Here is a 26753-nt window from a genome sequence, read left to right as displayed (position 1 = left end):
AAAGTCCTATTATTGCTACATTACATGTGGATAAACCTTAACTCTTTAAAGTTTTAAAGAGGTGCCAACCACAAATAAATGAAAAGTTGTGGATGTGTCTCCAGACTTTGACGAGTGAGATGACTGAGAGTTTATCTATAAAGAGTATCAGTTAAATTGCTTAAAACAAAACATTTTATTACATAACAACTCAACATTTTCTCTCTATAAAAATGACAGGATGTTTTGTGAAAGGTGTAAATTACATTTTATTAAAAATGGAAGAAAACAAAAGTCAAAAAAAGTTTAAAAAAAAAAAACAGAACGAAGCATGATGTCAGACAAATTTGAAAACATACTATGACACTGCAGTGTTAGAGTGCAACTGTGTCTGTGTGCGTGTGCGTGTTCACATCTTGGATTCCTTCTTGACTTTGAGGAACTCTGCCATGTTAGAGAAATATTTCTGGTTGGCTTCAGCCACCTTCTTCTCTGCAGCCTGTGGGTTCACGATCTCCAGCCCCTGCAGACGAGAGCACAGTGATTATTACATAGAATAGACCCGCGTGGTGCCGCGGTGCTGTTCAGTAAAAGAGGTTGTTTACTTATTTTTACCTGTAGAGGGGTAAACGCGACGCTGGAGCTGGTTCCTGAGGAGCGATCTCTGACCGTTGACTTTCCTCCGTATGTCATGCTCTGCTTCTGCAACGTCCTCTGTTGTGTAACAAAAAACAGAAAAATGCACAAACATTAGAGATCAAGAATTATATTAATCACGAGTCACTGGTGATGTGAAAATGACCATCTTTACCTGGAGAGACTTGGAGATTCTGGCTTTGGTGGCCTCGTTGACCTGAGCCTGCCTGACACGCCCGCTGCCGCTCTTCCCTAGCTGACCCAGACTGAAGCCCAGGTCCTCCTGGTACGCATCGTCTTCGATCTGGAACACAACATCAGTAATTAGGCTCAAACTCTCACTGCTTATGCTTCTCTTGCCAAGAAAGCAGTTTAAGTCGAACATTACAAAATTGCGTGCCAAAATCCAAAACAAACTGTAACTTTATCTCAGTGCGAGCTTGTCATAAATGAAATTAACAGGAAAACACTCACAGAATATTTTGACATTATGCTCTGGCTCTGCAGTGTGTCAAAACCTTTTTTTCTTTTCTTGAGTTGAAAGCCATTAACTCACGGTTATGAATTTAACTTCTTATAGTTGGCAAGTGCAAAGTGACATGAAACTAGTTTACTGTCCCTTAAAGAGAAGTAAACAGCTCAGAGATTATTGATGATGTTCTGAACCTGCACAGTTATTGCTAGAAAAAAAAAAAACTTTTCTACCTGATATTTCTCAAGTTTGTCACAGACTAGAAAAACACACTTAGTCTCCTGGTACAACTACAGAAATTTGGCAAGAAAAACATTAATCTTGCAACACTGGCTTGGCCACAAACACTGGGTCTTAAGGTAGAAGCTGTTTTGCTGTTATATATCGATGAAATCGGAGACAGGGCTGCTTTTCGCCATCATCCTCTCAGGAGTTGGAATAACCAGCCAGAGGAACTGAGGTGAGCACCAACACTAATCTCATGTAAATGCAGAGCTACATTTTTTCTTCACAACTGTTGAATCTGTTCATTTATATTTAGATATTCTGATTGGAAGTGTATTACAAATGATCAGTGTATGTTTATATGTATATTTTTTGAACTACTTTTTGAACATATTAGTGCCTGACAAGACACCCAGTTAAATGAAAATGAAACTTGTTTAGATAAAACAAGTGACGAGAGATACTGAAGTCCTGACAGAAAGTACCGACTGACCTCTGCAAAGGTCATCCTGTTGGCATGTTTTCTGATCTCAGTCAGCCCAAGACGCTCCTTCATCTTTCGATACCTTCAGGACGAGAGCAGTAGAGTTTGTTAATGCAGTATATATTTATAGTTGTTGGTGGAGGTAGTCTAGTTATGTAACATTCTTGTTTTCCAACATGCTTCACTGTTAAGTTGGTGCAGAATGTTTAACTTCATCTTCTTCTGGTAAAAACCTGAGTTAACTCCTATCAAGTTCTTTAGACTAACTTGAAATGAAATGTTACATAAAAATCAAGGAATCTGAACATCAGACATCTCCATATATTGCTGTCCATGTTTAGAGCGGCTGACAGGTTGCGCACCTCCTTCCTCCTCTCTTCTTCCTCTGTCCATCCAGTGGTGCTGGCAACGGTTTGACCTGCTTCACTGGTGGAGGCTCCTGCCATTTATCAAACTTCCTCTCTATTTCTTCTTTAAGATCGTAGCCAACCTGCAGAAATGACACAAAGATTAATGTCAGAAGGGTTAGAGTTGAACTAAACAACTTCATGTTGCTGCATTCAAATGCAAGAGAACATGATGCATCCATTAGTCCTGCAATAAATACATTTGTACATCTTATGTTTGATGTTCTAGTTGGTTCTGTAGTTTGAGGTGCTGTTGGTCTGCATTTTATCTGCAGGTGTTATATTTTGGTCCTCTATAGTGTATGTAAAAAGAATTTAACATGTATTAATCTGCACATGCTCCTTCTGGATCATCACCTTGCCATCTGAGCTCTCATGGAAACTGTCCACCCGGGCAGCCAGAGTGCACTTTGCAGCCACCAGACGAGCTGCTTTCCTCCTGAGGTCCTAAAAAACAAAAAAAAGGCTGTTAAAACAGCTGTTTAAAATAACAAAAACACAGCTATTCAGAAGGTAGTAGATATTCTTCATTCACAGTTTTTAATGTGCATATATTTGCTCACAGGTGGTAGTGACTGCACGACATCACAGTGGTAGATGAAGCCAGTGTGGGGCAGCAGAGAGGTGCTGCTGAAGCCGGACAGGGTTCTCCTCTGAGCTCCGAGCAGCATCAGGTTACAGGCCGGCATCTTGGACAGGTTAGTGAGGCCTCCAGCAATACCTGCAGCCAGAGACACCAGAGAAAAAAAAAAAAAAAAAAGAGGGCATGAGAATAAGAAGAGTGATGACAAAAGCAATTGTGTAAACTCATCTTTTGCATCTCTCACCCATGATCTTGGCAGCTGTTGACGCTCCGACAATGATGGACAGATTTGGGGCAATGAATGACATTCTGGACTCTACATATTCATATATCCTGTGTTTAGACTGGTTCAGCTCCAGGGCCATGTCACATGCTTCCTCCAGTTGCTTTAGTTCATCCTCATTTAGCTGTGACCTAAAACCATTAAAAGACAGAAAACCAAGTCAGTTTTCACTGTGCAGAAATCAGTTTGCAATCAAGAGAAGTGAGTGATAATCAGCAGCGAGCGTGTAAACCGTAACCGTCACCGTGGATGTGAGCGATACGTTGTTTAACCACAAATGCCGACTCACCCCTGTGTGGTCGAGGCTGTGACACTGACGACCATAATAGTGGCGTTGGTGAGGATTTGCTGTAGAGTTTCATTGTTCTTGCACTTTTCCAGGTTGTTTCCCAGTTCCTGAGCAGAAAACACAAAATGGAGAATACATGACATTTAAACCACATGCCAGAAAACAACATGTAAAACATTTTCAACCTGTTCTATTGGAATAAAACAAAAATATCATTGACTAAGCAAACGTGATCATTTATGAAGTTGTGGCAGTCATCAGTCTTCAGTTTTGTCTAAATCAAACCACTTTCCCATGATGTAGGGGACTATAATTTGGACCACAAACTAACTGACTTTTGACTGAAACTTATGAATGTATAAAAACTCAATAATTCATTCTGCCTTCTGCAGATGTGCAGCTATAAAATTCAGTGACTAAACATTTGTCCTCTGTCCAACCAAAGACACAAATAGTCAACAGTGCTGAAAAAATAGCAGCACTGGGACACCTTATTCCCATACTGAACTGGTTTTTAGTTTAGAGGCCTAATAAATATATCACCTCAACTCACCTTGACCGTGCGGATGTAATCTAGAGAATCTGGCACCAGAGACTCGAGCTCCGGGAACCTCTTGGAGTACTTGTCCCGAGTAAACTTGTGAATGATATCTGAAACAAAGGCATAACAAGATAAGAAAACTCAGGTTGTAAAGAACAGAATAAATGTCTTAACATTTTGAGTGTGTTATTAAAAAGAACAGCCAACTCACTGAGCTCATTGTCGATCTCTACTGTGAGGTTATTGGCTGCTACGATCAGTCTGTATTCTGGGTCAGCTTCGACGGGGCCTGAGACTGTAAGGAAACAAAAGCCACAACAGTATCACACTGTATTTATGAGTCTTGGTAAATATAAAAGTTGATATAACATACTGTCACTCTTTGACAGAAAAAAAACATGCAGAATGTGTTACACTCACCCTCTGAGTTTTTGCGCTGCTTTCCAATATATCCTGAAATTTTGTCCATGATCTCTGAAAACTGTTAACACACAGTAGGGTTATGTTAGAATGACCAGACATTTTACTGCAAATTGCAACTTTTCTTAAAGCTCTCATATGTCACAACTCACCTGTTTGCTGTTGCGGAGCTTGGCGATGGCTGCAACACTCTCAGCTTTACTGTAGTCCACCTCCATCTCCTCTGGGATGTCTTCCAGCCCTCCCTCTGTCCTTCCCTGTGACGCCTCTCCATCGCTCTCACCTTCCTCTCCCTCTGGATACAACCCGTCCTCTCCTTCATCTCCGGCCTCCTCGAGGTCTGCCAGGAGCTCGTCCGCAAGAGACATCTGCAGTCGTTGGCAGAAACAATGAAGACTTTAACTGGTTTGATAAGATCAAGCTACACAGATCAGTTCCCAAAATGTGTCCCTGGGAGCACCACAGGTCTTGAGGGTGTTACTGAGCTTCCAGAGGTTGATGCACCGTAGAACAATGTGATCTTTCTATCATAATATCAAAACCAAGACTGTATGCCGTCTGAATTTTACGTTAACACAGAGATGAAACTTAAATGTGGTCTTCTTGGTCCTACAGCTGGAATTAAAGCAATTGGCTGAGAGAAATTAAATAAAGACTTAATATCTCTTCTTCTTGCTTGGTCATCATATCCACTTTACAAATAGTGTTTTCAGATGATATAATTATCCACCCATAGCTTGGATTGAATATTATATATATAAAAGCATCAAATTATGGTCGAACCCACATCACTACATTATCCATGGCAATATATGTAGTCAAAAAAATATTGTTACACTTAATTTTTATCATATCACCTCCTCTAACTAGCACTTCATTTCCTAGGGTCACTTCCCACCTACAGTAAATACAGTTATTTAGTGTTGGGCAGCAACTAATGACTATTTCCATTATCAATTCATCTGTTATTTATGTTTCATATAATTGATCACTCTATAAAATGTGAGAAAAATGGGTAATAATGTCACTCAAAAATTTCAAGAGCCCGAGGTGACACCTTCAAATGTCTTTCTTATTTTATGAACAGCCCAAAACCCCAAAATATTCAATTTTCAATGATAGAAAATGGAGAAAAGTAACCAATCATATTAAAGGACAGGTTCATAATTTTTCAAGTGTGCCTTAAAACAACAGTCAGGTGTCCATATGAAGACTGAATGAGGTTTTCCTTGCTGTAATTATTCCTCCTGTTCATACTGGCTGTTAAAAGATCCCCTTCAAATGTAGTGATGGGGAACAAAATCCACAGCGTGTCCACACAGTCAATTTGTGCACAAACGCATTTAAAAGTTTATCTGAAGCTTATATGAGGCTTCAGCAGTGAGTTAGTCATATCAGGTGGATATCTGTCACATTTACAGTCTTTTTAGCATCAAATTCCCTCTTTGTGTGACAGCGTTGAGCTGTGGTGGAAGTATAGTAACAAAAAGAGGGACTTTGACACTAAAAAGACTGTAACATTGAAAGATATCTACTTAATTTGACTAATCTGGACAGCTGACGCATCATATTAGCTTCAGATACAGACTGTGGATTTTGGCCCCCATCACTTACATTGTAACAGCATTATGAAGGGATCTTCTAAAGGTCAGTATGAACAGGAGGAATGATTATAGCGAGGAAAATCTGTTTCATTGTTAATTTGAGCACCTGACTGTTGTTTTAAAGACAAGACTTGAAAAGTAGTGAACCAATCCTTTAAACATCGTTAACATCACTCAAATGATTGAAACGAAACATTTTTGTCATGCAATGTGATATCTGATTAACATTAACAACCCAATATCAATCATTTATGAAGAAAACACAGACAACTTTCAGTCATTCTGACTCTGTTCAGTCTCTTAAAACACTAACCAGAAGGTCAACACACAACAAATGAAGGGACAGACGAAGACTGAGTGAGTTTTTGATAAAGAAAACGTTCTGAACAATAAGCAATGTTTTTAACGTAATGTAAAGTAATGTAATGTTAGCGTTTGGTTAATGTTAGCTAGCAAACATTAGCAAACGTTGGCTTGACGTAGCCGGCTCATGAAACTAAACGTTTTCAAAGAAACATTAACTCACCTCGAAGGTTAAAACTCCTGTAGACTAAGCTGGCAAAAACAAGAATGTAGGTCTGAAGCTCTTTGGTATGAAGCTAAAGACAACTAGTCATGCAATGTGCTTGTGTTTTCCTCGTTAGCTTGTGCTCTGCAGTTGTATTGCTTGTCTCCGATTTATTACGTCACTACGTCCGCAAGGTTTTCTGGGTAATGTAGTCATCAATAATAATAATAATAATCTGTACAAGCTTTAACCTAAGATTAGACATTCAGATAGGTGTTCTCAATTATCAAATAGAGCACCTTATGAATAGAAAACAATCGATTTATTGCCATGAAACAGTTCAATAAGAGGTTCACATTTTGTAGTTTTTATTTCCCCTTGTTTATACATTATCCCTTGAAAACAATTCTTTAAACAATACAGGTTTTAAACCAACATTTAAACAGACTAAACAAATGGGCTAGTTGGAACTCGACTGCATGATGGACCGTTATTAGTAGAAAATGGAGTAAATTAACAGATACACAAACAAATGGAGTTATTTACTGATGAAAGGCTTCGATTTTTCATGCTAAGATACATTAACTGTCATTAAACAATGTTGAAAGAATGACGAGACAGCTAAAAATTCATAGACGTTGGAAAATAATGAAACATTACAGGACATAGTTCCATACAGATTGGCATATATTCACAAGTAAAATTATACAAAATACTTTTTTTTTTTTTTAGCAATTAAAACGTTTGGGAAAATATTTTGATTTATTTGTTATGAAGATCTTAGAGAAGGTATAACCTAGATGCATTCTGTCCCAAACAAATTATAGCTAAAGTTAATATATGTTAATTGCACCAAAGCAAATAAATAAATAAATAAATAAATAATCAAATAAATAAAATATTGCATGGAAACTGGCTTTACATAAATAAATAAAACAATAAATATATAAATTAATAGTAAGTAAGAGAAAGCTTTTTAGAACTAAAAGTATAAATAAATGTAGCTTGTTTCATTTTTCGTGCAGTCTAAGAATACATCTAAAAGTAAACAGCTCTAAAATGATATTGTATACACTTGTATTATGATATTTGTACAAATGCGAATGAGTATTCTCAAATACAGGAGTCAAGCAAATTCTGTTCCAAACTGCTGCCTACAAGAACAACTGACTGACTTCAATGAAAAACCTTTTAATAAAGAGAGGACTGGAATCCAAGCGTTTACATAGACAGATGAGTGACTAAAGAAAGTGCATTCCCCGCACATCTGGGGAATAATACAACAGAATGAAGCAGAAAAAGAGAAGGTAAGCTGGTACACAGCAAGACTCCCACTGCATAGCTGTCAAATCTGTTTCAGATTTTACAAAGCTCCAGGCTCCTCTTCTCCTAGCATATGCTGCCTTTTCCAAAGACTTTTGTAGCCAAAGGCTATGAATAAACTCTGTAAACAGTGGCAGGCAGGAGCACAACAACCCCTGTCATACAAAATCCTGTCGCTGGTAAAACCTGGAATGTGTCCAGCTTTTAGAACGGGAGTCTTATTCTTTCAGTTGCCTATTCAATAAAAAAATAGCCTCTGGGTGAATGGCTGGTTGTTGGGGTTAATTCACTGGCCAGTCTCAGAGGGTTCAGCTCTAAAGGTTCCCATGATGACATATGACATCACACCAAGTGGGGGTCGTCGGCAGGGCTGACAGTGAAGCGCGATGATGTCACTGGATTGGCCCCCACAGGCGACCTTGGTTTGATTGATAAATTATCTTTCCTTTTTGATTCCTTGCTTTTCGGCCCTGTTGGAGAGACAAACCAAATCAGTCACCACAACAGCAACACTGTAGCTTCAATAATACTGAGATATACAGTAAGACAAGAGTGAAAAACAAAATACAAAACAGAAAATAAACTAATAATATATATCTATTAATATAATCGAGCTGACGCAATGCAAGATGGTTTATTGTTAAAAATAACTGTATTTCAAAGGGAACACAGCCTCTTCTTTCAAGGCTTTGAAGTTTCAACTCTGAAGGCTATGAAAGATCATGAAAGCATCTAATTTTGGTGTTTCTGTAGTTGCACAGCCCAAAAGGAAATTCTGAGCACCAAACTTTCATTATTTTGTGAAATGAGGTGATCAGTGTGTGAGATGGAGAGCGGAAGTCAAGAGAGGAAATGAAAATGTGTTGGGAAACACAGCTTAGGCTTGTATTGTTGAGCGCAGGATTTATGTCCCCCGCTCAGCTCCACATGTCACAGTGTCGAGGGGGATAATTATAGAAGATTAATACTGGCTGCGTGTTTGGAGAGGAGATGGCTGAACTGAGGGTTTTCCATTTCAGTGGGTGGGGGATGAGTTAGGAGCTGTCAGATTTTGTTACGTCATTCTCCAGCTCAAGGTGAGGACTAACTGATAATACATGTGTAGTAAGAAACACATTTCTGACTGATGCGCATTATCTCCAGTCTAAAAATGTTACCTCCTCATTCTGTGTGTCGTGACGAATGTGATGTTTGCGGACTTACCGTGCAAATCCAACTTGGTGCTTTTGACAGACACTGGTGCTGGACCGGTGGGTGCTGAAGTGCTCAACTCATTAGTTGGAGTTTCCTGTTGCAATTAAAGAGAAAGTCAGCTTTCCTTTTATTAAATCTAACATTATGTCTTATAAATCAGTGGTGGAATGTTTTGACAACACCTGATCAAAAAGATAAATGGTGACATCATCAAAAAAGGACACGTTTCTTCCTCTGTCCTTTTCTCTGTCCATCGGTTCCTTAGGTGACTTCAGCAGACTCCGCAGGCCGACGCGTTTGTCCACGTCCGTTTCGGTGACAACAATCACCCTCCGGGAGCTTTCGTCCTCCTGTTCGTCCTCTTCCTCATCATCAGGGTCACTTCCCGAGGACAGACCTCTCCGCCTCCCGATCCGACTTCCAATCGCCCCGTCCCCAAATCCTCCTTTACCAGTGGGGGTGAGGGGAAGAGTCAGGGCAAGAGGAGGGAGGGCGAGAGACAGGCGAGCGAGTTTTGCTGTGACAATGAGAACAGTGAAAAGATATTAGACATGAAGAATGGCTGACAAAGAGACCTAGCTTTTTCCAATTTCACACTAAGTTTCCTGTTTTGCTGCCCTCCATGGTCCACAAATCCATGGGGAAACAGACTTTGACACAACAAAAACAAATAAAAATGCTTGAGGACAAACTGACCACAAATTACTGAGATGTACGGTGCATGTTAGTCTATCGGACATTTCTTTATACAGGATAGTAAATGGTCATATGCTGTTATCTCAGTCATAATCCCTGTTAAACATTTACCAACGTTAGTAATACATACAGTACAACACAAAGGTACCTTTCATTGCCTGGTTTGCAGCCGGTTGAGTTGTTGTAACCTCAGGTGGTTCAATCACAGTGAGCGGCTCAGATTTAGTTTCATCAGACTCGGTGTGGGGCGGAATGCTCAGGACGCTTTCCTGCTTTGCTTTGCTACAAAAACAACAACAAAAGAGAGGATCGATTCAAATATAAATATTAAAGGGTCAATTCACCAAAATCATAAAACAACTTATTTTCTCACCATCTTGCAACATCTATCCATGCAGATTGTTTTTGCTTTTATTTGCTCAGGTTTTGAAATATTCATCACAATGAAGGTGAGTACTCCTCCCACCTTTGTTTGTTGCTCAAAGCTTAGAAAATTATATTTAAACAATTCAAAAGCAATTTGTCTTTCCAGAAACAGTGACCCTCTTACTCTGGATAATTGACAGACTGTGCTGTGAACAGAAGAAATAGTCCCTATGAAAACTTAAACCAGAATTGAACCAGCTGCGATCTTGCCATCATTGTATATGGTATGCATCTTAACAATTAGGCCAGATATGATGATATTGAATTTTTCTTAATATCCTTTTTTATTGCTTTGAGCAGTGCAAATGAAAATCCGTTCGCCCCCACTGTACTGAGGTGAGGGCAGAAATCTCAGACACAAATATCTCCTTGAAATCACAAATGACGATTTTTTTACTTTGTGCACAATGTAATAATTTCTGTGCACAAGTTATTGTCTTGAGTGGCAAGAAAAAAAATCCTTCAGGATACCACTTTGGCCTGGCATCACGAAGGGTCTTAAGTGGGCTTAGCCCCTTGTATTTTTTGCCCCCTCTGTTTATGCTTTATGTATCTACAGAAAAATAGCAAATACAAAATTACTGAGATACATGTGACTATTGTTTAGCTGTTGTTTCAGAACCATGGACAGCGCTGTTTGTTGTGTGAAGGGGGTGCATGCGCCGCAGGCGACATGATAAAGAAAAACAGCCCCTCGCAATTTTTAACAGCCCCCCTCAGTCATTTCATCCTGGCGCCGGGCCTGATACCACTAGAGGAATGTTGGAAAATAAGTTGTTTTTTTGTTGATCATGTTATTCATGATCAGATGTCCAAGGTCAGCCTTCATACCTTTCATCCTCTTTTTGTTCTTTCACAGTGACCAGCTCCCTGCTGCTCTCTGTAATTTGTTCTCCCCAGGGCCGAAGCATCACTGTGTCTTTAACAGTCGCTCCCCAAAGCACGTTTGTTTTCACATTTTCACTGAGGGAGAACTGCAGCCTTTCCTCACACACCTGAGATGTTAAAAACAAAACAATACACAAGGGTGAATAAACTCAGAAAGGCAATACAAGTGATCATTAAGCAGAAAGAAAACATGCTCACCTGCATCATGAGGCCATTCTTAGTTGTCATCTTGGAGAGAGATCCATGGTCCTTGACATCAGATGTTTGGCCTAGTGACCTCAGCACATCATTCCTCTCCTCTTGAGGTGGCAGCTTGCCTTGGGAATTCAGGAGCAGGTGTGGTGCAAGTTCCACCAGCTTATCAGAGTTGTCAGAGATCCCATCCTCCTTCAAATCCATTCTGCTCCCCTCGGGAGTAGAGGAGCCACATGTCTCCTCTCCTGTGTCACTAATACCAGCACTGCTGCCTTTCTGGTCAGGCGTTTTCTTCAAAGACTCCAAGAGCTCTAGGTTCCCCAAGAAAAGGTGTCCCAAAGTGTCCTCCTCGTCCCCAGATATGCAGCACAGTTGTTCGAGTTTCTCAAAATCCTCTAGGGGCTCCTCATCCAAATCTTTCCACTCAGAAATCAATAATTCTGGGAGAGCGTTGAGAGGATCTTGGGTTGGGGATGAGGTGGCAGGTGATGTTTTTTGGACCAGGTTGTTTTGTTCATCCTGACTTCCTGTGTCGGATGTGAGGTCGCTCTCATCATGGAGTGTTATATGCACAGAGGGGAGGTTCAGATTGGCCGAGATCCCTTTACTTTGAGTTGTAGCAGGTGGCAACTCTTGCAGAGGTGGATCTGAGGCATCTGTGTTGTGAGTCGGGGAAATACGCGGCTCTGTCTCACTGCTTGCAATAAAGTCTTCCAGATTAATGTGACTAATAAACTCCTCTGACTCTGTAACAGATGGTGGTGGACTAGGAAAAGAGTCGTCTAAACTCTCCAGCTTATCATCTTGCACATCAAGGTCTATGCTTGGTGGAGGACTGGGGAAATCTACTGAGCTGAAATTATCTACCTGTGGATATGACTGATCTACATCCTCCTGGACATCAAGGTCACCGGGACAAGAGACAGGATTAGATGGAAGTGGCATGTCTCTGTAATCCTCCTCTACGTTCATAATACTTATTCTTTCGTCTATGTATTGCCTAGCAATCCATGGGTTCATTTCAGTCTCTGAATCTAAGCCTGATTCAACATTTTCCAGATCTGAAAGGTCCACAGGAGGAGCTTCGGTGATACAAATGGATATATTTGCGCACTTATGCTCTAAAGTGTGACTGAAGTAGTTCTCTAAACTAGAGCCTGTTTCTTCATTAACAGCCGATGACTGCTCCTCCTTTTGGATCTCGGAGAGGTGATTCTGAGGCCATCTGTTAAAATTTTGGTTCTCCTCTGTCTCTGTAGAGTCCATCTCACCTTCCCTGCGCCCGACTGTCTCTGTGCATGACGAAATCTGCTTCTTTCCTTGCTCCGAGGTCTCTTGCGCTGGGATTTCTATATTCTCTACTTCAATATCTGAGATTTCTCCTTTCAGGTCTTTGTTAAAACTGTCAATTTCTCCAAGGTTCTCAATATTTTCCTCCTGTTGTACACCGACCACTTGGACAGTCTGTTGGTTATCGCTGTCTTTAGAGTCCCACTTTTCCTTCACATCAAGACTGCCAGTCAGTCCCTGGGTCTCATCGTTCCACGTTTCTTCGCAGCCCTCCAAGACAGCAGGGTGAGGTTCACTTCCTGCAAGTTCGTCGTTTTCTTCAGTCTCCCAAAACTCCTGGCCCACTACAAGCCGCTCCCCCACCTCCCACGCCTTATTATTGAATCCAGAGAAAAATTCAGACCTCAGCTCAAGGTCTTGGCACCTCCTTTCTGGAGAGGCCCACTGGTCGTTTTCATCAGGCCACAAGTGAAGGTCCCTCGACTGTGAGAAACGGTGGCAGTCAAACTCTCCCCTGACCACAGCGCATCCCGTTCTTTCTTCATCCTCCTCCATAGCGCTCCACAACTCTTTTGTTTTCAAATCCAGCCCCTCACAGGAGTCTTTATCCACATTGTCCATCCTACTTGCTGCTCCTCTCAGGGGCGACTTCTCCTTCATGGCGTTACTCAGCTCTGTGGCAGCCAGCTGTTTCTCTGTTTCTGTTGTGACTTCGGCCTTCTTGTCCTCGCTGCCGTCTGAGCAGCGCAGGTTTCTCAGGCCCAGTTCATTGTGGTCTGTGTGGTGAAGCTCCAAGCCAGGCCTCTCAGGCTCTTCGACACCCTCCTCAGCCCAAGAGGGACGTGTCAGACCACTCACTTTATCAGCTACAAATTTCCCATCGCTTGGCTCGACTACTGACGGGGTTTCATCATTGCTATGTCTGGCATCGCTCGTTTGAACGCCATACACTTTAGATAATCTGGACTCTCTGTTGTCAACTTGGGATGTTGCCACAGATTCCAGAGAGTCATTCGCACAGTGGTGAGCATTTAGTGCAGAGAGATCGTTATCTATCTTTGTAACACTTGTGTATTCTTTGATGCCGGGTCTTAACATGCAATCCTTTGACTGACTGCCAGATACAGACTCGATCAAAATATCTGTCTCAGCGAGGCCCTTGGAATGTAGATTTAAGTCATTCTCTGCAGAGTCCTGGTATTTGCAATCTGTTATCTGAGAAATGATGCCATCTGTATAGTGGTTGTCTATCGGATACCCACCACTGTGTGGCAGCCCCTTCAGTGGCTCATCATCTAATTTTGAAAACAACTTATCAATTAAGTCGACACAGTCCTTGGCCTGGGGACTTCCTAACAGTGTTGATTTTTTGCTCTCGTTGTGGAAAATGCCCGAATCGTCTTTCTGTGTAGACTCCAGCCCTTTGCTTAAAATATCTTTATCATCACCTAAATGAGAAATGTCATTTTCAGGAGCATTTTGATATGGGAAAATCTTTTCCTCACATATCTCGATAGTTGTCATTTCTGCAGTTTCAGTTTTGCTATCTGAAATCTGTATACTGTTTCTTAAAGGGCTCTTATCTCCCATCTCTCCCTCTTCCTCAGTTTTTTCCTCAATCCCTGTCAGTATTCCCCGATCGCCTCCTCGACCGCTGCTCGGCCTGGAAGCAATTAGTCCATCACTGCTCCTCCTGTTCATCCCGTCCCCTTCCCAGTCGCTGTCGGAGAAATAGGCAGAGTCTCGATGCGGCGTTTCATTTCCCAGAGCCCGCCACCCGCCGCTTCCCACTCCTCCTCCCGTCCATGAGTCACTAGGTGTGAGGCAGTCAGCTGAGCTGGAAGTCATAGGTGACAGGACTGAGTCAGTGGGGGTGACGAGTGACACATCAGAGGATGGATCCCAGTCTGGAGTGGTTGGAGTGGTGGCGGGAGTGGCTGCCTTTTGGGCAATATGACCACTGTCATTGTGCTCTGGTGAATTTTCTCTTCCATTATCGTTTTGAGAACCCAAACTTTTCGAGCTTTCTGAATCAGCTGTTGCGATGGTTTCCACTGCAGAAACTTTATCAGTGTGGTACTTTTCTTTTTCAGGATCATATGAAGTGGTATCAGTCTTTCCCCGTTTTTGATCTCCTCTCTCATGGCTGCTGGTCTGTAGGTCATCTTTCACTATCTCACCATTCCCTACAACAGCAGCCTTTGGACTATCGAGCGATTTGTTCTCACGCAATATCACAGTGTTGGATTCTTCAACATCCTTAGTGGACATGATCGGAGAGTGCTCTGAATGATCTCTGTCTCTTTGCTCTCCTCTGGCAGGTAAGGCAGGGCCATCTGAACACTCCTCTTCTTTCTGACATGCAAGTGTTTGGTTGTGCAGTAGGCCATTTTTGGGCATGATTTCTGAAAACACAAACTCACCAGATTGGCAGTGGGGAGCTGAGTGGTCAGCATTACTTCCTTGGCTGTCCAGTTTGACTGGTTGTTTATTTGATCCTATATGAAGGATCGGGATCTCGGGTCTTGTGGAGACTTTTATCTCACTCTTTTTAGCACGCTTGGTCACTTGGGCATAGATGGCCTCAGTTTGTGTGTCATCTTTTCCTTTGTTGGATGCTCGTATGGAGCTCTCTGACTGGAATCTGATGGTCTGAGTTGAGTTGGGGTCGATGCAAATGGACTCATATTCAGGGGACAGTGGAGTAGGGGAGTAAGATGATTCCGCTTCCTTCCTGTTTGCTGCAGCGTTTTGTCGAGATATGATTTCCGTCAGAAAGGTCTCTGCTGATTGGATCTCCTTTAGGAACTCCTCTCTGGTCATTTCTGTTCTCCGCGGCTCCTTCTCCGTCTGCTGTAGTTCAGACTCCTGCTTCCCAATGGTGATCTCAGAGAGGAGGGAGCGGGACCTCCGTATACCTTTGGAATAGGCTTCCTCAGCTTCAGTGTACGAGGGAAGGCCTGGAGCGCAGACGTAGGGCCGCAATCTGGATCCTGCAGGATAGAGGTATTTCACAGGGTCACTCTCTGATCCTCCCTCCACATCTGTGTCCATCCCTCCTGTATCAATCTCTGTGAGAAAAAGATCTCTCTGCAAAGGTCCTTTAGTGACTGTATTTTCCTCCTCAGGTTCTGTGCTGTTGCTGTGTTTCTCTGGCCCCCATGACTGTCCTGCTGAGCCCAGCTCTGTGATGAGCGACTGGGAGCGGCGCATCCCTCTGTTGGACAGCACAAAGTTCCCCCATCTCTCTCCATCTCTTCTCTCCTCCTTCTCTCCCTTCCATGAGGCCTCTGTTTTTGGGTCACCAGACTCTGTCACGCTAGATATCTCTGTCAGAAACAGATGCATGGGGGATTTCTTGGCAGCGGCTACACGTTCTGCCTGAAGTTCAGCATCTTCCTTCCAAATGGCGGGCAGGATGGTGTCGAGGCGTGACTGGGTCCTTTTCATTCCCCTGGAAAAGAACTCCGAGGCCACTGGGTCTGCATCTTCAGATAGGCTGGAATGAGTGACAGTGGTCCCACTGCTGGGTTTCTCAGGGGACATGAAGGGAGAGTCGTCCTCATCTGAGTAGGTGGGACTGGATGATGACTGCCTTTCAATCTGGGGCTGAGGACGGGGTAAATTGCGATAAATAGGGCGCAAGGGGTTTTCTCGACGAACAGGAGAGTCAAAGTCTTTTGCACGTGAGTGAGAGGTCTCCTTGGAGTTGTGCGATGATGCTACGTGCCTGGTAACACCCTCTCTGTCAGACAAGTCACAGGATAGTGGGTCTCTAAGGGGTCTCTGCATTTGCGGCTTACTGTATCTTGAAAAAGTGTCAGCTGTGTTGTAGCTTGGGCAACTTCTTTGTGGTTTGGAGTGGGGAGGGAGAGGCGGAGGACACATTTGAGATGAAGGGTAAATGGGATGGCTCGATGGGGGCAGGGAGGGGGAGAGGGACGGGGATGGGGGTAGAGTCTGTCGGGACCGATGGAGCCCCAGGTGATCAAAGGTAGAAGGGGGGCAGCTGCTCATATGATGAGGGTCTGTCTCGATTTTTCCACTGATGGTGTAGTGAGGAAGTCCTCTATATCCGAGTGGAGGGGCGGGGAGGGGGCGCGAGTGAAGGTGGTTGGCTGATGACATGGACATGGAGCGAGGCTTGGGAGGGAGGACTGGGGCTTGAGAACTTGTGGATGATTTTCTATCCACCTCACTGCTCTTTTTCTTCTCCTCTTCTTCATCGTCCCCTAAATCGACTACTGAGAAGTCAGTCACTCTGCTTGAAGTGTCTCTGAATTCCGCCAAACCTGTGTTGGGTACCTGGAGTTTAACCTCACTCGATCGGATGGTCTGGATTCCTTTTCCACCTCCGCATTTGTCAGAGGAACAATAAGGTACGCGCTCTTTTCCCAGTAGACCACTACGAATCTCCACCAGCTCCATGTCTCCAGGGCAAATCGAGTCAGACCTAAAAGAGGACTGTGTCTTCCCTTTAAGAGTTGGCGACTTGTCCTGGGGAGTGTGCTCCTCTAATCTGATGTAGTATTCACTGGCAAGGGAGGGGCTGCGTGCACTGATCACTGGGACCACAGTGGGAGTATCCAAGGACTGTCTGTGGTTATTGTTCACAGTCGGGATTGGCTGAGGAGGGGGGAGAGGTTTGTAGCCTCGTCTGGCATGCGCCTTCTCCCAGAAATACTCAAAGTTCAAGCCTTTGCTAGTTTCAGTGACTGTCAGGATGTCGTCCAGTTCAGACGAGGACGGGGTGATACAGTTCCCCACGGGGTCCAGTAGAGGGTAGGAGTTGTCTCTGTCATCCCTGCTGTACTCTCTCTCCCTCTGCCGCTCGTTTGCTGCAGCCTGGAAGGCAGGTGGACGGAGTAAGTCCCAGCGTCTTTCAAACGACTCCTCGCTCTCCCCTCTCCTCCCTCTGCCCTCCTCATATTCTTCATCCTCTTCATCCTCTTCCCCGACACTCCCCCTTGCCATACCTCGCTCAGCGGCCAAGAGTGAGGAGAGGAGGAGGAATATCTCAGCTACAGAAGGGCGTTGAGATGGAGGTAGCCAGCTGGACTGCATGATCTCATACCTGAGGAGAGGAGAGAAAAACAGTTTGGAAAGACACAATTAGGACATTATTACTTTCCTTTAACATAATCGTCACTTTTGTGCAGAGCACTTGGTGGATTAGAGCACTGACCAGTAATCTGCATGGGAGAGTTTGAGTCTGGGCTGGGCCAGTGTGATCTGTCTCTCCCTGATGACGAAGGTCAACACCTCTTCATCGCTCAGGTGTCTGTGGGGCTGAGAGCCAAACTCGAACAGCTCCCAAATAACCACCCCCAAGGACCTAGAAGAAAAAATGGATGTAGAGGTGGTGAGAGACTAAGCATCACAAATCTTTTAGATTTTTGTTATGTAATGATTTTACTGCAACACCTTGTTTATACAGAGCTTTGACTTTAAAACAGATCAAGACTAAGAGGCATAACAGAAAGAAAAAAAAAAGATATTTTGTTGATTATATTATTTATGCTATTATATTAGAAAAAAAGCTCAATTTTAGTCTTACTCAAATTCAGTTTAATATTCAGAAGAATTGAAGATTTTGAAACTTTGGGCCAAATCCCAGCTCTAATTGAGACTACAAACAAGACTCTACAAAGAGCATTTCAGATTATTTTCACATACCATACTTTTGATATTTTTGATCAACAATTTCAGAACATTCCTTGTTCAGAGCATTTCATTCTCAGTCAGTTGCAGAAACATTAAGGGAAATTAGGTTTACTATATTCTCTAATAAGACAGCCTTGATCAGCTAAAGTCGGTTGGTGTATGGGCACATGTTCTAACGCTGGAGGAAAGTAACAAAATTAGTGCTAGGAGACTAGTTGCAATTAAAATAAAAAGATGGACACCAGATGTAAAAGTGTTTTTGATCTAAGTATTTTCAGCATGACCCGGTGACCTGCATAATCAGCTTGTCAACTCAGATTTTTCGGCAGGGTAGCACATAAAGAGCTGCGGCTGCTTTAAAACATACCACACATTGCTGGTCTTGGTTTGGTCGGTAACAATGAGAGATCCTCTGTACTCCTCCAGCAGCTCAGGAGCGATCCAGCGCAGTGGGATCCATAGCTTGTCCGGAGTTAGGTAATAGTCCTCCTTCACACAACAAGAACAAGAATTATTTAGTTTATTACATTTAGTCATATATACATTTTCTCATTCAAATGAATGAGAAAGTCACAAGCACAGGGCCATGTACCTTGTAATGGTTGTGAGAAAGGCCGTAGTCGCCTATCCTAACAGTGAGGTCTGAGGTCAGCAGGCAGTTTCTTAAAGCCAGATCACTGCAGAGAACAAAAACTTTCAAATATTAGTCACATTGATCAGAGATACACACTCTGTCTGGTTTGGTTAAAAGATAAGTGTTTTGTTTGATAGTGGCTACAGAGACAGTCATGACTGACCTGTGGATGTAGTTGTTTTCATGGAGATGCAGCAGGCCTGAGGTGATCTCAAAAGCCATTCTCTGGAGAGTCAACAGATCCCGGGTCGGCAGGTCAGGGGTCATGCCGTCTGACTTGCGCTGGGCTCGCAGATACCTCTTCAGGTCACCCTAGATGTACATCACAGAAAAATGCAGGAAGTAAGTTATGCGTGGAGTGGACTTCAGTACAGGATGAATTAATGCCAGTTCGGACCATAAGTGTGTGTGTGCCAAGTATTTGTGCCCTTCACCTAAAGCAGAGATAAAACTTACAGGCTACACTGTGTATGCACAGAGGATAATTGTGAGTTCTTCCGTAAATACGTCCTTTTTTTAGCTGTTTTTCATCACAGAGCCTCAAAAGCAACACAAGAATTGATAATGAGCTGGCAGCCTTTGTGTTAGTCATTTGCACTCCTGGAAGGACAAGGAAATAAAATGTGGACTATATAAAAGGATGAAAAATATCCCCAAGGAAAGGACAGTAGGTGACTTTATCAAAAAGGGTTATAGCAGTCTGTGAGGACTCCAGTGTTCTCTCGCTGTGTTGCTGTAATTGATCTTCTCGTGCCTTTGTTTGGCCTGAGAGTCCACTCATACGGTTTTCTTAATCAGTCAGTGATTAAGCCAGCTTAAAGAAGGAAAACAAACTGATTCTACAGATGCTAAACAGATTTCGGTGACCCTCAAATTCATCATTTTTGTAACAGACATGTGATACCAATGAGCTACTCACATCAAATGACATTACAATAAAGATCGCCCCTCCCCCCAAAAAATACTTTACCTCTTGATGCAACTGAACTTTATTTGAAAAAAAAATGCTACAAAGGTGGTAAACACAGCTTGCATACCAATTAACAGCATTAACAGCAAACATGAGACAACTAACAGCACCAAAGATGCCAAATCATCTTTGTCTAAATTGTAGGTATATCAGTCAATACTAAAAACTGCAAAATTATGTACTAATGGTGTTTAACTTAATATGACTCACCTTTACCTTTATCTAATATAAAAATAGCTGATTTCTCTGGAGGCAAACCAGACTCATGTTTTCTAGAGCTGCACTAAACTAAAGCATTTCTGGAATAATGTTAATGCAGTTATTAAAGACGTTATGGGATATAACATCCCAAACAACTGTGCTGTGATGTACCTAGGGGGACAGTGAGGAGGCAGTACAAAGAAGAGATAGATATCTGGCAAAAAATTAGCTTATAGCCAGCAAAAAGACAAGAAATTGGTTTAAAACTGATCCTCAAAGGAAAGAGCAATGGTTTGGGATTGTCTGGGATATCTATTCAATGGAAAATTTGACCTACCTGCTAAGAGTTAAAGGAAATATTTTTGATAAGAACTGGGATGACATGATGCCAAACAAGTAACTTAAATGCTAAGATATGAAAAGAGAACATATACACATGTCTTAGTTGATGTAGACAACGTTTTGTTCAGTGTTATATTGTATGTGTGCTCATGCCATTGGATCCAGATCTGAATGCCCAAGAAAAGAATAATATATATATGTGAAAAAAAGCTGGTTTCTACTTACCAGCTGACAGAACTCCATAACCAGGAGGAAAGGGATGCTTTCACTGCACTGCCCCAAACACTGAAGAATGTTGGGATGTTTGAGGCTCCTGAAGCGAGAACGAGACACCAGAGATTAGATAGGTAGGTAGGTTGATATATAGATAGGTAGGTCACACAGACAGAGGTAGAGAAAGAGATGGAGATAGAGAAAAAAGCAGCAAAGCCAAATTTAATTGTGAGTGAAAGTCATAAAAAAAGCAAATAAAGCGTCTTGGTGTTGTGTGTGTTTGCTTGTTGTTGAGTCTGTGTGTTTGCATCAGAAACAAACTGGGACAGAGGAGGTGAGAAGACAGAAAGATAACATGACGAGGGGAAGGTGTGTGCCTCAGCAAGAGATGTAAACAGCATAAAAAATATGTGTGAGACTCCTTGTGAGTGTATATTTGTGTGTGTGTGTGTGTGTGTGTGTGTAAGGATGGTGCTGGTTATTGTGGGTTTTGCCCAGAGATAGGGATAGAGAAAAAAACACACAGCCGTGTCCTTGAATGCTTCCTGTGTGTCTCTATGTGTGTGTGTGTGTGTGTGTGTGTGTGTGAGTGTGTTAGGGAGAGAAGGACGGCCAAAATGCTACTCAGATTCTGAGTCAAACACATTAAACAGGTTGATTCAGTATTCATCCACAAGAACAAACTTTATCACTACATACCTGCAGTAACATTAACTATTAACTATCTGAATATACCAATTTTTAATCTTTTTAGTTCATGTGGATAGTTGTCAAGTCTGTCTGAAAGTAAAGAGGTACAATTCAAGCTAGACATGTTGTTGCTCCTTTTATAAAGGATTAAAGTGAGACTGTATTTTTAAAAGAAGACATAGCACAATCCTTTGCATATAAATGAAAAGGATCATTTATAAGCAATAAAATTCATCACTTTTCAGTTCCATACACTCATAGGTTTTTGCTGATACAGCCTTACCCAGTCTGGTATGACCAGTAGCAAATGGTAGTTAATGTTGGCTAATGTTAGTTAGATACATATTCCTGTTTAACGGACATCTCTGCTCCTCTGTTCTTGTGCTACTGTCATACTACTGTCCATTATTTCATAATTGTCACTGGTTGCAGGTTAACAAAAGTTACACAGTCTCGCTTGAAGGCCCCAAAATGGCCACCCAAGTCTTGCACAGTCTTGACAGTTTTTCCAACCTGTACGGTTCAGACTCGGCCAAGAACTTCCTCTGCTCCAGAGGGCTGGCGCTGACACGCAGCTCCTTCACCACGGCCTGAGAGGAGCTGCAGTCACACAGCACTTCAGCCAGGATCACCTAGAAGAGATCGATGGACAATAACATGGAAGAGTGCCCAGGAGAGGGAGACTGGCAGTAAAAGAACTATTTTGAGTTAGGACTTGTAATCTGGTCGGGAGCCAGTATTAAATATAACAGAGCAGAGCATGCCGTAACAAAGACACTCTATGATTCGTATTTTACATGACAACACAAAGATATGATATCTGAATATGGGAGACGATCATCTTACTTTTCCGAACCAGCCATTTCCTATCTCCTGAAGGTAGTTTAAAGTGTGTCTTTTGAAGCACTGAGACTTGGAGTCTGTAAAAAAAGAGGAGAAATAAAAAAAGATCAGGGTCACAGACGTCTGCATCTGATGTTTTTTTATGACATAATATCTCACAATAGCAACAGAAATCTGCTTTAAAAACTGATACACTCTGGAGAAACATTATTTACAGTGCTGCTCATAAATTTAGTCAATATTTCAATATAAACTACCACATATTTTGCACTGCGACACCAGTCACCTGACACAGCACCCTTCCTGAGCCAAAAACCCGCATACTCAACCCTTGTCAGCATGGCCACAGGGTCTATGGGCACGAACCTCTCATCCTCTCACTACAAGTCAACCAAATGTCCAACTTGGCCTGCTCAGACAGAGCACTGATGCAGAATTTCCTCAGATCACAGTTTCCACTCCACTGACGTTCAGCGGGGAGTCCAATGCTACTGGTTTTACACTCCGTTTGAGACCTTTACTGGATCCACATCAGTGATTCAGGCAACAGACCCTGAGGGAGTTTACTGCAGGTCGGTACTGGCTCTCATGTGAGCGCGGCTTCAAAACCCTTCATAACAAAGCCGAAGCTTTAACACACAGCTGAGCAAGAGAGTTGTTTCAGGTTGTTACCTGCTCCGTCCTGCAGGGCGGGGCAGTTGGGCCTGTCTCTGACTGGTAAGGTGTAGACCTCTGGTAGGGAAGGACATGACGAAAGGCTGTCCTCCTGGATGGGACTGGATCCTCCGGAGCATTCCTCCCCGTCGGCATTGTCAAACTCCTGGGACGTTAAATGTATAAAAATCACAATATCGGTATAAACTGTACTCTTTCGCTCAAAAATATGGTTGAATTTAGGAGTAGACAGTGAGAAAGCAGCCATTCTGAACTAATGACACCCTGTCTGTCAGCTCAACAACAACGCTGTGAGGTTAAAAGATGGCAGGCTTAGTCAAGATTAGACTGAGAGATGATTATTGACCATTTCTACTTCATTAAGTTGGAATTATTGACTCGTGTTTCCATTTCCAGACTGAAGCCTCCCGCACAGCTACAGTTTATATCAAGGCAAGCTTAAATGAAAACCATACAGGCATGCAAACAGTGTGACAAGCCAAAGGAAGCAGAGAGAGGTGAATAAATCTCTTACATGTTGAAGACTTACATTGAATCCCACTCCTCCTCTCTTACAGCACAGGCAGGTGAGGAGCAGCAGAACAAAAGAGACGAGCCCCGAGCAAGAGATGAGGATGACGACGTAAGGTGGAGGAGAGAGGGATGCAGCCCTGGTCTGAGAAACTGAGAGGAAGACAGAGGGGGGACGAGAGGAAGAAATACAAGGGAGGAAAGGATTTAATACAGCTATTGAGGGTGATTGTGTTTCTATAAGGGGGGACACACTGTTAGGTTTGAGTCAGTGAGAAGCAAAAAAAGAGACTTCACTGATCAGAAAGGTGTAAAGTCTTGTTACACAGGTGTTTTGTTTAGAGGGAAACCATTGGAGCGTTTTCTTAGCGGCAGGTTTGGGACACAGTGGAGAACCCCAATGGACAGCTTGCATCAGGGATTTGGGGGGAAAAAGCAGGAAAAGAAACTAAGTCCAAGATAAAAAAAATAAAAAAAAACACTGTCTGAATCAGTAAAGGAAAATAGAGACTGGAATTAAAGAATTCAAGTTTGAAAGTGGGAGAATATACCATTCCAGTAAGGAAAAAAGCACGGGGAGGGGGAAATATCAGAAATGGCATTCCACTCAGGAAACACAGTTAAGAAGCAGGGGAAGGGGTGGCTGGAGTTGTCATTTAGGTAAAAAAAGGAGCGCTAACTGGGAAGGGTTGGAAACTGGAAAAGAATTACTCAAATGAGGAAGGTTTACTACTCAGGTGAGAGAGGGAGGGATCGGGACATTTGATATTTGTACCTCAACGTAGTCGATTGTGGGAAGTGAACCATCTGTAGAAAAGAAAAGGGGCAGGGCAGGGTGGTTAAATACCCTTCAGGTGTTAACTATAGGTTTAAATACTGCAGCTGAAATATGTCAAAACATTATATCACTTATGACAGATGACATGAAAGAGGAACAATGACACCTTGAAACAGTCAGACGGAGTCCGACACTTAACATGATGAAGGACTTAAATATAAACATTTTTATAGTCTCAGTTTCACCCTTGTAGACACATCTACTCTATAAACAAACCTTTAAGGCTGCTTTCACTGATATTACGCACCACACATTACAAACATTTGAGAAAGATAACATACAAAAAAAGCTACATAACGGTGTGAAATTATAAAGATGAGAAAATAATGAAAATAACTCAGGTTTTCTGTTTTCTGAGTCTGCACTGCCTCAAACTAAATCCCAACTTCATCCTCTGTGACCCTCATCCCAAAAAATGCATTCATTCACAAGGTCATGATATCATAAACACTGCATACATAAATTTTAAAGTAAATTTAATAATTTATAAACTTAAAAAAATATATTGTAAAAAAAGACGATCAACATGCTACTAAAAATACATAAAGAAGTGATGTTTGTGTGTAGGATCGATATTAAAGCCTCATTGCTATTAACACTTTGAGTACTTCTTTTTTTTGTGGGTTTTTTTCTTGTTTTCTTGCTTACAAAAAGTTGCAGCACAAACGCAACAAGATTCACTTGTTTCCCCGCATCAGGCAGCAAAGAAGATGTGCTCAGCATTTTAAAAAAAAACACCTTTGTATCAAAGTGTTGGCTGGTGATTTGCCCAATATGTTGCTAAAAATGAAAAAATTGCTTCACTGGATTCCAATAAATAAGAAATAATCCTGAAGGAGCTCAGAGAGAAATGCAGCGAAATGCTGATCATAACACCTGCAACACAGGGGCTAAATATAAAATCTCAATGACCCTCTTGGCAGTGTAACATGCACTACAAACATAACTAGTGGCTCCAATACTGATGCACAATTCTTGTGCAGAGCTATTCTTTCATCTTTCCCTAGACAGATGTCCAGACAGACACTGCATATAAATAGGAACCTAACACAAGGCCCTTTTCCACCAGCCCCGGTGCCAACAGCTCTCATCAAAACAATACAACCACAATACAATGACTGCACACATTACACAAACACAACACTCTGCCAAATCTTGCGGGGGGTGCGGGGAGGAGGAGGCAATATTCAGATTCAGAAAAATAAAAGATGCCAGCAGTGGCTAAAGGGCTAAATAATCTCCTGAGCCAAGCGCAGGCTATGTGGAGGCTATAACATCTCGCACTGACCGACGATTTTTAGTCTGCTATTCATACAGTGTGTGCTGTTTTTAAATGCCATCGATGTGAGGCCCAAAATCGAAACACCCCCCTCAATATTTTCATCACTGCATGCAAATATGGTACCCTACCCATCACCCAATCAGCCTCGCTCCTGTTTTGATTAAGTCAGCCACGTACTGCAATAATAATTCGCATTATGTCTCAGGCATACAGGCTGATAATACAGTGTAGAGAGGCCTTTTCATAACTGACTACATCCCCCCTCTCTCCTCCTTTCTCCAGCATCACTGACAGGTTTTCAAAAAACCCCCCTCCTCCTCATCCTCATCCTCATCCTCCTCCTTCTCTCCTCCGACTCCGCTCACCTTCCCTCTGCGGGGCTCCGAGGGCTCTCTCCGGGCTGAAGTACGACATGATCCCCGCCAGCGCTACCATCACCCAGCAGTGTGGCCGCATCGTCGCCGCGTCCGGAGCAGCAACAACAACAGCATCCGAGCGACGCTGCCGACTGTCGGTGTCGGTGTCCTCCTCTCTCCCGTCCCCCCCGCCACGGTCTGTGCCGTCTCCCGGCTCACGCTGTCTCTGTCTCACCCCCTCCGCTTTTCTCCTAATAATAAAGAGCGTCTCCTTCCCTTCCTTGTTGTGCTTCTCCCTCCTCCTTCCTCCTTCCTCCTCCTCCTCCTCCCCCCCTCCTCTTCTAATCCGCAATTAAACACGGTGTGTGAGATGCTCTATTGTGCATCCTCAGTCCGCTCATCAGACATTATTGCTCAGCCTCCGTGTGTGAAAACAACCGTCCGCTGTTTCTCCTCTTAGATATTTTCCTTTTCTCCCCCTCCTGTCTCTCAGTGTTGGAGGGTTGTCTGTGTTTTTCTCCTCCGCCAGCCTACGTCAGACACACACGGCGCGCATTGTCATGGTCCAGCTTCATCATCATAATGCTAAAAAAATAAAAAAATAAAAAGAAATCTGATAATATTCCCACAGGAAGCTAATGATGTGTATGTGGTTCTCAGTAGTAGGATTATATTGATCTCATATTGGATTTTTATCACTTCTGTTTCAAGACTTGTGGTTGTGATGTAATTAGCCTCCTATTAACCCTTAAATACTGATCATATTCTGACCCTTCATAGGATGGAGGGGGTCATTTATGACACAAGTATCCCTTTTTAATTAGTCCCTATACCAGATTTTGAACCATAAATGTATTTTGCATCCGTAAATATCTTATCAGTCATTAATAAAAGGGTGATTAATCCTTCATTAATATTTCAGAGAGCAGGGGAAGTGTTTTCTTTTTTCTATATTATGATGTCATATTATCTAAAAAAGGAGAACATAACAGCCGTAATTACTTCTCTGAATTTTATTGAAAGTGAAGGATGCAACATTTTTTAATAGGTTTCATTATAACTATTAAAACCATCAATCATAATATTAAATAG

At 42.5% G+C, this 26753-nt stretch overlaps 2 protein-coding genes across 2 annotated transcripts; both read right to left on the bottom strand.

Annotated features, from left to right (window-relative positions):
- Window positions 1–223: 223 nt before the first annotated feature.
- prpf31 (PRP31 pre-mRNA processing factor 31 homolog (yeast)) lies at window positions 224–6611 on the bottom strand. Its single transcript, XM_067601343.1, has 14 exons — window positions 6450–6611; window positions 4472–4687; window positions 4320–4380; window positions 4111–4194; window positions 3912–4009; window positions 3359–3465; window positions 3031–3200; window positions 2767–2924; window positions 2561–2650; window positions 2159–2286; window positions 1806–1878; window positions 791–919; window positions 595–693; window positions 224–502 (listed from the first exon to the last, which is right to left on the bottom strand). Exons 2-14 carry the CDS (start codon window positions 4685–4687, stop codon window positions 389–391), a joined length of 1527 nt encoding a protein of 508 aa, XP_067457444.1. The 5' UTR covers window positions 6450–6611; the 3' UTR covers window positions 224–388.
- Window positions 6612–6782: 171 nt separating this feature from the next.
- Window positions 6783–26454, bottom strand: lmtk3 (lemur tyrosine kinase 3). Its single transcript, XM_067601340.1, has 16 exons — window positions 25671–26454; window positions 23205–23338; window positions 22673–22820; window positions 22004–22077; window positions 21671–21789; window positions 20480–20567; window positions 18905–19053; window positions 18700–18784; window positions 18475–18596; window positions 17629–17778; window positions 11157–17517; window positions 10902–11065; window positions 9793–9926; window positions 9131–9465; window positions 8958–9042; window positions 6783–8224 (listed from the first exon to the last, which is right to left on the bottom strand). The coding sequence occupies exons 1-16, from the start codon at window positions 25759–25761 to the stop codon at window positions 8097–8099; spliced, it is 8367 nt and encodes a 2788-aa protein (XP_067457441.1). The 5' UTR covers window positions 25762–26454; the 3' UTR covers window positions 6783–8096.
- Between the last annotated feature and the right edge of the window lie 299 nt (window positions 26455–26753).

The sequence above is a fragment of the Thunnus thynnus genome, chromosome 10 (assembly GCF_963924715.1).
Source record: "Thunnus thynnus chromosome 10, fThuThy2.1, whole genome shotgun sequence".
NCBI classification, from domain to species: Eukaryota; Metazoa; Chordata; class Actinopteri; order Scombriformes; family Scombridae; genus Thunnus; species Thunnus thynnus.
The sequence above is the reverse complement of the archived record's forward strand: the minus strand, read 5'-3'. Positions and strand labels throughout refer to the sequence as shown.

What these genes read in the sequence shown, in the direction of transcription:
- prpf31 (XM_067601343.1), bottom strand. Translation starts at nt 4,687, where the DNA reads ATGTCTCTTGCGGACGAGCTCCTGGCAGACCTCGAGGAGGCCGGAGAT. An exon ending in AGCTCCGCAACAGCAAACAG is followed by an intron (nt 4,381 to 4,471) that starts GTGAGTTGTGAC and finishes GTGTGTTAACAG; the next exon opens with TTTTCAGAGATCATGGACAA. An exon ending in ACAGCCTCGACCACACAGGG is followed by an intron (nt 3,201 to 3,358) that starts GTGAGTCGGCAT and finishes TAATGGTTTTAG; the next exon opens with GTCACAGCTAAATGAGGATG.
- lmtk3 (XM_067601340.1), bottom strand. Translation starts at nt 25,761, where the DNA reads ATGCGGCCACACTGCTGGGTGATGGTAGCGCTGGCGGGGATCATGTCG. An exon ending in GAGGAGGAGTGGGATTCAAT is followed by an intron (nt 22,821 to 23,204) that starts GTAAGTCTTCAA and finishes TTAACGTCCCAG; the next exon opens with GAGTTTGACAATGCCGACGG. An exon ending in CGCCCTGCAGGACGGAGCAG is followed by an intron (nt 22,078 to 22,672) that starts GTAACAACCTGA and finishes CTTTTTTTACAG; the next exon opens with ACTCCAAGTCTCAGTGCTTC.